Here is a 13,598-nt window from a genome sequence, read left to right as displayed (position 1 = left end):
TCCCTATCTCTAACAGTCCAAGCTCTGTCTCCTTGCCTGGCTTCTCTTTTCCCCTTCAGGTCCAAAGTTCTCCAGGATTTTGTCCTGGGACCTCTTCTCTCCTTTTTCTCTCAACACTCTTCCTTGGCAATGCTATCTATTGCTGTGGTATGACTGAGGTGTATGTGGATGGATATTTGTGCATTTGACTTTCAGATCCTTGGCCAGCTTTACCTCTTTTTGACTTTGGTAATTAACCTCTATGGGCATTATCATTATCTGGATGTGTTCGGAACTTGGAGCCTAGAGAGTCAACACCCCAGTCACTAACCAGAGCTTTCTCTCAGTTCTCTCGCTATGAATCCCAATTTACCTTCTGTTCTAGTTTATTGATAGTCTCTAGTTTTTAAAAACTTCATTTCTCTCTCTCCCAACCTCTACCACCCCCACTTAAGTGCCGTTTAAGAAAATGATGCAGTTGGTGCCACTATAAATCGATTCTCTCCCTCTTGGCCCCTCAGTGCTGCCCAGAAGTCGTCCTTTGCCCTTTGTCAGCATCCCTTCCCTTGCCAGTAACAGTGTGCAAAATGTTGTCTCCCTTGAAGCCCCCACCCCATCACCTCTTCCCTCACTGGAAGTGTTGACTTTGCCTCCTTCACCTTTGAAGTAGTTGTGACTCCTCAGTGGGTATTCTCCCCATATCCTCTTCTGTGACCTACACACTGAACTTCATCTGCCCATCCTGTATTTTTTAGCTCAGAGAGAAGAGAGTTCCCTTTTCCTACTCAGGCTCCTTTCACTTTTCAGTAAAGCCTAGCTAGGCAAGAGACAAATGAAAATGAAGAATTTGGGATTGAAGAAGTTCTGGGTAAAGCAATTGTGATGAAATCACAAGCAATTTTAATGTAGAACAAATACCAGCAATACTGTAAATCATGGTTATATGCAGAAGGTTAATATTTACACGTAACCTAGTGCAAAATATGACACACCTAAGAGGCACTGCAATGTGTGAATAGGGGAGGCAAGAGAAAGTGTTAGCAGGCTAATGTCCCCACTTTGCTGAGCATGGACTCCACAATTCACTGAAGTTGAAATACATAATGAATTAATCAAACTTGTCATTAAATATATATTATCTACCTATCTAACTTTTGCATGTAAAATAGTCACAAACTCCTCAGTACCATCACAATAATTTTTTTTTAATTTTAGGGAGACCTATTACAAAATTATATCTCTTCCGTGACTAATTTGTCTGAAGTTTAACAATGTCATCATTTTTTTTTTCAGTTTCCTTTCCTTTTGTTAAATTCTATAATAATCAAATGAATAATTTAAAACTTAAAGTAGTATGTACAGGGGCACATGGGAGGCTCAGTCAATTAAGGTTCCGACTCTTGATTTCCACTCAGGTCATAATCTCCCAGATTGTGAGACTGAGCCCCATGTTGGGCTGAGTGTTGACATCAGGGAGCCTGCTTGGGATTTTCTCTCTCTGCCCCTCCTCTGCTCATGCTCTCTCTCTGTCTCTTTCTTTCAAAAATAAATAAATATTGGGGCGCCTGGGTGGCTCAGTTGGTGGAGCGTCCGACTTTGGCTCAGGTCATGATCTCGCAGTCTGTGAGTTCGAGCCCCGCATCAGGGTCTGTCTGTGCTGACAGCTCAGAGCCTGGAGCCTGCTTCGGATTCTGTGTCTCCCTCTCTCTCTGACCCTCTCCCACTCATGCTCTGTCTCTCTCTGTCAAAAATAAAAATAAACATTAAAGAAATTTATAAATAAATAAATAAATAAATAAATAAATAAATAAATATTTTTAAAAAAGTAGTGTGTACAATATAATCCCAGTTCCGTAAAACAATTTATCTAACTACCTTTTTTCTCTCTCTCTATATATATATTCTTACAGAAATATCTGCAATAAAATTTATCTAATGCTATTAATGGTTATTTCTGAGTAATGAGGTTTGGGGTAATAAAAAAAAACCCACCTTTTTTTCAGTGCTTTTTTTGTACTACTTTATATTAAAAAATAGTAATGAGAATGTGTAATTTTGACAAAAATAATTAAGTTATTGTATTTTTTACATGATCAGGGAGTCTTAATTTATGTCAAGTTAACAACTTGGTTATTCGTATTCGTTGCATTCATGAGGACTGCAACAAGTAAGAACACTGTGTTTACACTGAGAGATTAGCCATCCCCCCAGTAGAAGAATTCACAATTTTGTTTGCTTGTTTGCTTAAATATCAAGAGGAAAGACGCTCGATTATCTAAGAAATCTGACGCCAACATAAATTAGATCATTCATTCAACAACTACTCACTGTAGGCTTAGTTTTATCAGGCGTCGCATTTACACAGAAAGCAAGACTTATGATGTCACTACTCTCAGCTTATATTAAAACACCGGAACAGTGAAAGCCAAGTATCCCAGGTCAAAAAGTTTTTTTCTAATGCCGTTACTGTACGTGGCATATGTTTTAAGCCTAAGTTATTATCTTCCTGTTCTTGATGTCTCCAAATAAGTCGTCCTAACATGTTTCTTATCTTCCTTTGAACTCTTTCTACCTTGACACAATGTAAGCATTAAGTGAATCTATTTAGGAAAATTTAGGAGAAGAATTGGATGTTCATGAGAGTCAAGGAAAAATGAACTATTGGAACCTCATCAAGATGAAAAGTCACAGGGAAGGAAACAATCAGTAAAATTGAAAGGCAACCAATGGAATGGGAGAAGATATTTGCAAATGACATATCAGATAAATTGTTGGTAACCAAAATCTGGAAAGAACTTGTCAAACTCAACACCCCCCCCCCCTGCAAAAAAAAAGTAATCCAGCAAAGAAAAGGGCAGAAGGCATAGACATTTTTACAAAGAAGACAGCCAGATGGCTAACAGACACATGAAAAGATGATCAACATCACTCATCAACAAGGAAATAAAAATCAAAACCACAATGAGACACCACCTCACACCTGTCAGAATGGCTTAGATGAACAACTCAGGAAACAACAGATGTTAGCAAGGATACGGAGAAAGGGGCACCCTTTTGCACTATTGGTGGGAATGCAAACTGGTGCAGCCCCCCTGGAAAGCAGTATGGAGGTTCCTCAAAAAATTAAAAATAGAGTTATCCTACAACTCAGCAATTGTACTACTAGGAATTTATCCAAAGATACAAAAATGCTGATTCGAAGAGGCACATGCACCCTAATGTTTATAGCAGCACTAGTGACAATAGACAAAGTATGGAAAGAGCCCAAATGTCATCAGCTGACAAATGGATAAAGAAGATGTGATATATATAGAATGGAATAGTATTTGGCAATCAAAAAGAATGAAATCTTGCCATTTGCATCATGAATGGAACTAGAGTGTATTAGGCGAAACGAAATAAGTCAGTCAGAGAAAGACAAATAGATGATTTCACTCATGTGTGGAATGTAAGAAACAAAACAGGAAAAGAAAGAAAAAAATAAAAATAAGATAAAAGCAGAGTGGGAAGCAAACCATAAGAGACTCTTAAATACAGAAGACAAATTGAGGGTGGCTGGAGGGATGTTGGGTGGGGGGATGGGCTAAATGGGTGATGGGCATTAAAGAGGGCACTTGTTGGGATGATCACTGGGTCTTATGTGTAAGTGATGAATCACTAAATTCTAATCCTAAGATCATTATTACACTGTATGTTAACTAACTTGGATTTAAATAAAAATTTTAAAATGCATATATTGGGGCGCCTGGGTGGCGCAGTTGGTTAAGCGTCCGACTTCAACCAGGTCACGATCTCGCGGTCCGTGAGTTCGAGCCCCACGTCAGGCTCTGGGCTGATGGCTCAGAGCCTGGAGCCTGTTTCCGATTCTGTGTCTGCCTCTCTCTCTGCCCCTCCCCCGTTCATGCTCTGTCTCTCTCTGTCCCAAAAATAAATAAACGTTGAAAAAAAAATTTAAAAAAATGCATATATTAATTAATTTGATACAGAATTAAAATAATAATTATAAAAATAAATAAAGTTATAAATAAAGAGCAACCCTAGGATTCTACAGTTCTCATGTTCTTGTCAACTTCCTAATGGAGAAGCTACCAACATCTTGTGATATTGTTGAGGCTACTTCATTTGTGTCAGAAAATTAAGGGTTTGTGTCCATGTTTCACTTTCAACCTAAGACTTTGTTATATTCAGTTATTCTCATCAGAGGAGCTCAGCACATCACAACCTTCTCCAAAAAGTTATGGTCAAATTGTTTTAGGGACAAAAAATGATTTGTCTAGGGAATTTATTGCTTTTTATATATACCTAACACAGAATAATAGAAGCCATTCATTAATATGGAACCATTACATTTAGGGTAGAACTGTTAATTCAAATGCAATTTCTTGATTCCCTAACCATTAGTGGAGTTTAGTCACTTAATGGACTTCAGCTATTCAGCTATTATACACACACACACACACACACACACGCTTCTTTAGAAGTATATTAGTATATTAGTAAAGAAGATGAAACTAAAACTCTTGCTTTCGAATGTCCTGTGATTATTTGACTCTCAAATAATAACCCACAAATTCAGTTCAGGGTTTCTTTTTGAAATGATGAATCTGAGCTCAAATGTAAAATGAAGCCACTGCTCTAGTGGGTGGAAAAAGTATGAACTTCAGGTTTTATGTTTTATTTTTAAAGCCTAACTTCTTTGAGCAGTTACAGCCAAATATATAATTATTGCAAACTTAACTATAGCATCAGTCCCTGATGTGCTGTAACATTGTGATCTACAGCTAATAAGACCTTTTGAAAGAGACATTGAATTTTAGATATTCATTCATTTGAGAAAAAGAATTTTTTTTGATCTATTCTATCACTGATAATTTATAAGTTGGGAATTTAGGGAAACGCAGGAGTCTGCCAGTCATTGACATGCTGCCTGTTACCTACTTCTATTTCCTAGCTACATTGCTGCCTATAAATAAATGGATGCTACAGGGGTAGTTTCTTGAAAACTAGTACTTCAAGTGCCTTTTCTCTGAGTTAATGGCTGAATAGTCACCTTGTGATCCAGGTGTACTTATCAGTGAAGAAGCACATAATGAGTCCCTATTATGAGTAAAGCATATTGGTCACCAGTGGGACAGGAGTATTTAATGGGTTGTGTATTCTTCCTGGAGAAGAAAAATCACAAAGACCTGTAAAGTTGGTTGACATTACAAGGTGAAGATGTAGGAGCTTTCATAAGTCTTTTAAAAATTACTATTCTTGTAATTTGGTTTGGTTTGGTTGTAAGGTTCAGAGAATACTCTTGCAACCTAAGAAAGAAGGATATTTATTGACAGGATATTGGCTTGGGTAATGTTGGTGGTTCTAAAGATAAACTCTCAAATCCCAGTGCTTTAATGTAATAGCAATTTACTTTCTGACTCATAAAGCTCTTCTAAGTCAAGAATCAGGGACCTGGGGTCCTTCCATCTTGCGACTCTACCGTCTTTGGCATTTGGCTTCCAAAGTTACTGTTCTTAATCACGTCAAACCTCAGAAGAGAAAAGGTGGAGAATCAACCTATGGTCAGTTTTTACGCATCAAGCAAGGAAGAAGTGCACATCACTTCTGCTTACATCTCACTGGCTAGCATCCTCATATGGTGGTACCTATCTGCAAAGCAGGCTGGGAAATGTGGTACTGCTGTGGCCCAAGGAGAAGACAAAATTAATCTGGTAACTATCCTTTACCTTCTGTCCCATCTTTTGCTGGGAAATGGAGCTGGGAAGTTATAGGAACTCAGATGAAATGTCTGCATCTCCCATGGCCTGGATAGTCTCTTTCATGACAACTAGACCCCATTTTCCTCTCTATAGCAACTAGTGAATCAAATTTCCTAAGAAAGTCAGCATGATTGGTTAAGATAATTACCATGGGCTATAGTGAATTTAATTCTGGATTATTTCAGCCAGGCACTCTCAAGGATCATGGCCAACTCCTGGATGGGTTCCCATTGGGCTGTTTACTCCTCATTCAATCAGTTGTCACTCCCAAGAAAGTACAATTTACAATTGTTTTCTTCAGCAAAAAAATGTAACCAGGTCATCACTTTATTATTATTACTCCTACCAATAATGGGTTTTTTATTCTATGCACTTGCCACTGTGTTCAAAACCTTATACACACTGTACTATTTTTCACAACCACCATATTTTATTAGCCATTTCAAATAAACATGAGCCTCTTAGAGATTTCATAATCTAGACAAGTTTCCAGTACTTTCTAATTCTAAATCCCATTATCTATACCTTTGAACATTGCTGTTCCTGGCTTCCTTTAGTCACAAGAGAGGCATTGTATATAGTGAGTGCTGGGACAAATGTGACTGGTGCCAAGAAAAGGAACAGATTAAATGCAGGGGAAGTCCCAAAGAGATAGAGAATATTCCAGTCTAAGTCAGTCAGATAAGGCTTAAGGGATGAGCTTGGACTTGACCTAAAGCATACTGTATTAAGTTAGAGTCCAAAAGGAATTCATAGCTTTCATGTTGGGGAAGTTGAGTTCTGGGCTATTTACCTTTGGTTACCATGGTAATAGATCGTGTAGTGTCAGAAAAACTGTCCCTTAAGGGATTCTTAGGTAGGAATCCTCTTGGAAACACTTAGGATCAAATCTATCTCTTGTTTTGTTTCCCCTTCTGAACCATGTTAATCTTGATCTAGAGGAGAACAGGGCAGAGGGTGGAAGACTACTTCTTCTGACTCACAATTGATCCATGATGAAATGAGAGTGAAATTATAGAATCTGGATTCAATATTGTTAATACCACTAAAAGGGCGAAAATAAATATATGACAAAAGATTCTTCCTATCCACAATAGCTAAAGAGCTCCTACAAACGGAAAATTAAGACAGACAATCCAAAAGAAAAAAAAAAAAAAGAAAGAAAGAAAGAGGAAGAAAAGAAAGAAAGAAGAAACAAAGATAGAAAAAGAAAAGAAAAGAAAACCAAACTTTTCAGGGCAAAAGACTTGAACAAATGATGTATAAAAAAGGATTTCCAAACCACTAATAGCGTATGAAGAGGTATTCCGCTTGAGGTGATCATCAGGGAAATGCAAATTAAAATCACAATGAAATATCATTATGTACCCACCAAAATAACTAAAAGGAAAAGGCATAAGAAATCAAATGTTGCTGAGAATGTGGAGCGATCAGAAACCTCACACATTGCTGGTGGTCAGTTTGTCTGTGGCAGGCAGAATTCTGAGATGACCCCCAAGATTTCCTCTCCCTCGTGTACGTGCCCTGTATCATCCCCTCCCCATGAGTGTGGGGACAGGATTGTGAAGATGATGGATGTCATTTATGTTATTATATTACCTTTTTGTGGCAGAGGGGAGGGATTTTATCAAATGTAGTTAAGGTCCCAAATCAGTTTACCTGAATTAATCAAGACAATTCTCCTGGGCGGGCCTGACCTAATCAGGCTCACCTAAACAGGGACTGAGCCTTTCCTGAAAGAAGAGTGAAAGTGTGAGAAGGTTTATGGAAAGGGTCATGCAGTAAGGTCATGAGCGTAGCTCCAGGAGCTGAGAGTGGAACTTGTAAAAATTGAAGACTCCAGGTCTACAATTACAAGGAGCTGAATCCTAAACACCTGAATATGCTTGGAAGTGGACTTCCCCTTAGTTGTGCCTGTAGATGAGGACATAGCTGGCCAATATCTTAATTTCTACCTGTAAGCCCATGAGCAGAAGACCCAGCTAAAATGTGCCAGACTCCTTATCCATGAAAACTATGAAATAATGAATTTGTGTGGTTTTAGGACACAAAGTCTGTAGTATTTGTTACACAATAGAAAACTGATACAGTCTCCTAAAGTTGAATGTATATATGCCCTTTTACTCAACAATTCTAATCCTAGGGATATTCCCAACAGAGAGACATATATGCTGGGAATACATACATTACAAATTCCACAGAAGCAATAATCATAATAGCCTAAAACTAAAAACTACCTAAATGAGCAAGAGGGGGAACTTATGGGGTATGGATAATACTTTATTTCTTGATTTGGATGCTCATTACATAAGTGTGCTCAGTTTGTGACAGTTTATGGACTGTGTTCTTTCCTAAGTTGTACTTCAATAAAATTAAAAGAAATTTGATTTTAACATTAAAGTCAATTAAAGAATTCAATTCTATTAAAGTTAAAATTAAAAAGTCAGTTAAAATGAAAAGAAGTTTATTCTTTCATTGTATACCAGCACAATTATTGCTAGAGTTTTTCAAATGCAGTGAGCACACATATAAAAGTGGTCACATGATTTTACTTGTGTAATTATCCTAGCCTCAGTCCTACCTGAACAAAAACCAAAACCTACTGTAGCAAAACAAAAACACTTCATTGTCAATTGTTTGGATTTCTACCTTAATTCTTACTTGATTTTTGGCTAACCTTCAATATACTGTTTTAATTTTTTTTTCAACGTTTATTTATTTTTGGGACAGAGAGAGACAGAGCATGAACGGGGGAAGGGCAGAGAGAGAGGGAGACACAGAATCGGAAACAGGCTCCAGGCTCTGAGCCATCAGCCCAGAGCCCGACGCGGGGCTCGAACTCACGGACCGCGAGATCGTGACCTGGCTGACGTCGGACGCCCAACCGACTGCGCCACCCAGGCGCCCCTCAATATACTGTTTTAATAAATATTTTTTTGTTCTTTTTCCAAGAGATTTAAAATTAGTAGTATATTAAGAATTTTAAGGGGTGCTCGGGTGGCTCAGTCGGTTAAGCATCCGACTTCGGCTCAGGTCATGATCTCACAGTTTGTGAGTTGGAGCCCTGTGTCAGGCTCTGGGCTGACAGCTCAGAGCCTGGAGCCTGCTTCACATTCTGTGTCTCCTCTCTCTCTGCCCCTCCCCCTCTCGTGCTCTGTCTCTCTCTGTCTCCCAATAATAAACATTAAAAATTAAAAAAAAAAAAAAGAATTTTAAGGCACTCGGAAAAACACCTCTGATGTTATTGTAAACTCACTTACTCTCCTAGACATATACATATGTCTATACATCTTTTTTGATGAACAGATGTCTTTTAGCCAGGTCACGATAAAATAGAAAACTTTAGTCTCAACACACCTTTCTGACAGTAAAGTTACAGGTATTTTTGTTCCATTTCGGGGAGGAAATACATTTGTTTGGTCATGGCCTTGCAGGGGTTGGTAAAAAAAATCACCAGGTATTCATTTAATGTCTCATATATAGACCACTGTGCTAAACATAGGGCTTTAAGAAGACACAGTGTATTGTTTCTACTCTTAGAAGATTTATGATCTACCTGAAATACATACTCATACACATTTGTTAATGACATAGGTTTATACGTTAATACCAAATAGCTGTTGGATATAGAAAAAATTAAAAAGAAAGAAAGGAAAGGGAAAACATCAGAACTCTAAAATGGTGCCCAGAGAGCAGAGTTCTTGGCTGTCCGGGAAGGTTTCCCGGAGGCAGTTTGGTAGGAAAACAAAGTTATTTTCCACAAAGCAAATTTGGTTTTAAATCTGAGTTTTTTTCACTCTCCAGATATAAGTTTAACTGGTTGGGGCTTTAAGTTTTTCATCTGAGAATTAGGTCTGATGGCAACAATTTCTACCTCACAGGCTTGTGAGTTTAGATGGGATGGATAACTTAGTAAAACAGCAGGTTCCCCTAGTCTGCATAGCTGACCCTTCTTTGGGATGCATAAGTAATCACCGAGGATCCTTGGTGTCTGACCCTGAGCATTGGAGAGGATGGAGCGGTAGGGAATTGGAAGATACACTAAGTATTAGAGAGAGGAAGGAGAAGGAGGTATTGTAGGTTTAAAATGAAAAAAAAAAAAAGAGTGACAAAAGTGCAGTATGTGATGAGAACAAGGCAGGACAGTGTGTGAGAAACCTGGAGGAACAGATAAAACTAAGGAAGTTTCCTTACAGGCTGGCAAACCCAGTACTAGGCTGGCCATGGTGAGGACACTAGAAGTATGGAGGATATGGTCCTTGAATATTTACCTTTTAAGTGGAAAGACAATACTTACACCCACATTTACTTACATATATAAAATGACTGGAGGAAGAGTGTTGGGATGTACTAGCTTATGTCGTGTAGGCTTTGCTTTTTCATCCCGTGGGAATTTGGAGAAGAGAAAGCACATGGTGGTCCATAGCATCAGGGAAGGTTTGGAGCTCAGTCGTGAAGGAAGAAGGGTGGGACATGAATCCAAGGAAAGAAAAGAGGGCTCCTTCTACACAGGTGTGGCACCATGCAAAGATTTGTCAGACAGAAGCATTCTGCCATAGGCTGATTTTTTTTTAACTTAACTATATATCAGAACAAAAATCATTTGGTTAAGAGATACTGTTTTTGAGAGGGGGTTATAGAGAGGGGAGGAGAGGTGGCAAGGTAAAAGTTCATTTTTCCCAGATAGAAATTGCATGTTTGTGGCTGACTCAAAGCCAGTGGGCTCCTCTCAAATAAAGAGTAGGGGTGAGAGAGACTTAGGTGTCTGATTTTACCCCAGAGTATGAGTTCCCTGAGAGTTCACAGTAAGCATATCAAGATTCTCCAGATATATTTGGGATGACATTGTCCCTATACCTCCTTTCTCAAACTCCACCGTCAAAACTACAAATCCCCTCATTAAGCCGTTTACCTCTACAAAACAAAACAAGACAAAACAAAAGCGACCCCTTGGAGAATTAATAAGTCAAGTCATTATCTGTCTTAGTTACACCCGGATTTGCTTAAGTTGCTAAGATCCTAAAGGGCATTGTCTAAAGGGGAAGTAAGGAGGAGGTAGCAATAGTCTGCCTACTCTATGAAAAGGTGCATGGTACGGAAAGAGTAGCAGGTATTCCCGAATCAGCTGCAGCCCCTTGGCAGTCAGAAACTAAAAAGCCTGATGCCATATCCCTTTTCAGCCCACCTCAAAGCTCAACACATCCTGCAGAGCACTTAGCCTGTTTGGCATGTACTAAGAGGTAAAGAGCATGAGTTTATTTCTGAAAGATCCAGGTTTAAATCCAGATCTGGTTGTTTTTTACCTTGGGCCCTGATCTGAGCCAATATCCTTATCAGTACCATGAGCTTAATAATAATAGCAGCTTCCTTGGAGTTGTTGAGAATATTAAATAAGAATATGTGTAAGGACTCCAGCACACAAGGGTGCCCCATTGTTGTCAGGTAATAATAATCACGGTGACAATCACTGTTCTATCTGTGGCTCCTGGGTCCTGAATCTTGTCTCCTAACAAGTTAGGGAGGTGGGTTGGGAAGGAAGGGGGGTCTGCTTGTTTCCTGTGTTGAAATAAACACAAACTCTTGAAACAGCCCCAGACCCTGGGCCAGAACGACAGCGGGCTGCTCCCTCAGCTCGCATCCTCTCTCCCTGCTCCACCCACGCTTCCCGGGAGCAACAAGTTCCCTTCTGCAAAGACCCGCCCGCGCGCCACTGGTAGACCCGGCGGGCTTCTCCTCCCAGACTAGTATGACTGGCGGGGAAACCCACCGAGGGTCGAAATCGCTGCTGCCAACACCCTACCGGGGAGGGAGAGCCAGCTGCTCAAGAGGGAGCCGCGTCCGGGAGGAAGACGGGAGGCATGGGAAGTTCGGACAGAGGGACTGATAGGAAACCTAGTTCGCACTGCCCTTGAGAGGCAAAAACAACAAAAGAAAGCACCCACCGCTCGTTTCCCGCCCCTCTCCTGGGATCGGGAGGGAGAAGATAGGGCCCCGAATCCCACACCTCCACCCAGCCTCCACCCAGACCTCCACCCAGCCTTCTGGTTGCCAAATCGCATTCCTACGTCCTCCACGCTCCCTTTGCCCGGTTTCTCCGTGCATCCTCTCACTCTACCCCACCTCTCGCCAGGTCTCCTAAGGACACTTGCGATTTCTGACAAGATATTTCGTAAGAAGGACAAGCAGGTAAGCCACGGCCCCCACCCAGCACTCTCTTTTCCGCTGCGTCCCAGATGGATACCCTGGAGTCACAAAAGGAGTCCCAAGGCGTCTTAGGTTGGGAGCCTTAGGCAGCTGCCCGAACAGTTGAACTCTGGCAACTTCTTGGAATGGGGATCCCCGCGCCCTCGTGAGAAAGCCACGGTGGCCGCCCACACACCAGGAGAGACACCCCAACTTCTCCATAGGGAACTCCTCTAAAATCTACCTTTCCAGCTTCTACAGCTGTGAGTTGAGAATCAGAGCTAACTAGGAGTACGCTTCGGGGGCGGGCGCTCGTGGGCAGGGGCGAGGGCGAGAAGTTCCACCCGGATTTTGGAAAGAAACCCCAGTTCATGTCTCCAAGTCTCCTGGAGGCAGAGAGCTGTTAAGGAACAGGGGCCGAAGTCACCGGGAGGGAAGTCCTCCTAGCGCGGGGTCCGAAAAGCACGGAGGTGAATTGCAATATCCAAGCTTTTAGCCTTGTCCCTTGGAAACTACTCTTTCTCCAGGGGGTGGGGGCGGGGGATACATCCCTGGCAAAGACTGCCAACGTCAAGCCCAGATGTTCAGCACTTCATTCCCCCATCCCCACCCAGCCTTGAGAACTTGGTACCTCGGACAGCAGCCCGGGCGCAAGGCATTGTCAGAAAGGTGTTATCTTGTTTTCGCCACCAAGTCAAAGAGCAATAAATTATTTTTATGACCTTACTAGTATAATTTGAAGGACATTTTAATTACATAACCCGTGAAAGATCACCGGAGGCAATGTCGTGTTAAAGAGCCCATGGCAGAATATCTGCATCGCATGAGAAAGAAAACTTGCAAATCTGCAATGAGATTGCGCAGGGCTGCCCCCGTTTTGAAACAACATGCGAAATGCAAGGGAGATTTTACCTTTCGGACTCCAAAGCCGTGTTCTGCTGCAACTTGGCGAGCTTCTTCCTCTCCTCCTTTATGCAACTCCACAAGAAAATGATTCGTGAAGACCGGTCTCTCGGCAGATGCAAAAACCATGACACAGAAGAGGAGCCCGGCGGCCGCCTTCCACTGGGAGACACAGCCACCTTTCATCTTTCTTGGGAGTGAAAAGTGGTGCTAGGAGGCGCGCAGGCTGGTGGAGCGGAGGACTCGGAGGAAAGGTGCAAATGAAAAATGTATATATATAGTTTTTTTTGTTTGTTTTAAAAAAAATCTCTGTGTAGAGAAAGAGACTGATTAGGGGGCTCAGAAAGCAGCAAATCAATGTGTATTCTCCTCCAGCATCTGGCTGGCGGGGAAGCCGTGTAGTCAGGCTCGCTGGCAGAGGTGCGAATGTGGGGAGCTGTGTGTATCTGAGAGAAAAAGCGAGTGTATGTCTGTGCTTGGGGCTAAATCTGCATTTCCAGCTCCTCCTCGGCTCCAATTCCACTGGGGACAGAGGAGAGCACCAGCCTGGCTGACGTGCGCTCGTCAGCAACCAATGAGGGCCGGAGATGCGACGGGCCCCGCCCTGGACCGCCCCGGGCCCACCCCTGCCCGCCCCCAGACCGGCCGGTCCGCCTCCGCGGCGGGGGGCGCTGAGCGGCGAGCCCGCGCCCCCGCCCCTTTCAGAACCCTGGAGAGCTCCTCCATCTCTCCACCCGGGCCCGCCTAGCTCCCAGGAAAATCCCCCCAGCTGTA

The 13,598-nt window shown here is 41.7% G+C and overlaps 1 protein-coding gene across 2 annotated transcripts in view; it reads right to left on the bottom strand.

Moving 5' to 3' along the window:
* PCSK2 (proprotein convertase subtilisin/kexin type 2) overlaps window positions 1–13,010 on the bottom strand; it is a 272,641-nt gene extending 259,631 nt beyond the window's left edge. For both annotated transcript variants that reach the window (XM_047853203.1, XM_047853204.1), the window contains exon 1: window positions 12,834–13,010. In XM_047853203.1, the coding sequence (XP_047709159.1) occupies window positions 12,834–13,010 (177 nt within the window). The remainder of the gene's footprint in view (window positions 1–12,833) is intronic.
* Window positions 13,011–13,598: the final 588 nt, after the last annotated feature.

This window comes from Prionailurus viverrinus, chromosome A3, assembly GCF_022837055.1.
Source record: "Prionailurus viverrinus isolate Anna chromosome A3, UM_Priviv_1.0, whole genome shotgun sequence".
NCBI classification, from domain to species: Eukaryota; Metazoa; Chordata; class Mammalia; order Carnivora; family Felidae; genus Prionailurus; species Prionailurus viverrinus.
The sequence above is the reverse complement of the archived record's forward strand: the minus strand, read 5'-3'. Positions and strand labels throughout refer to the sequence as shown.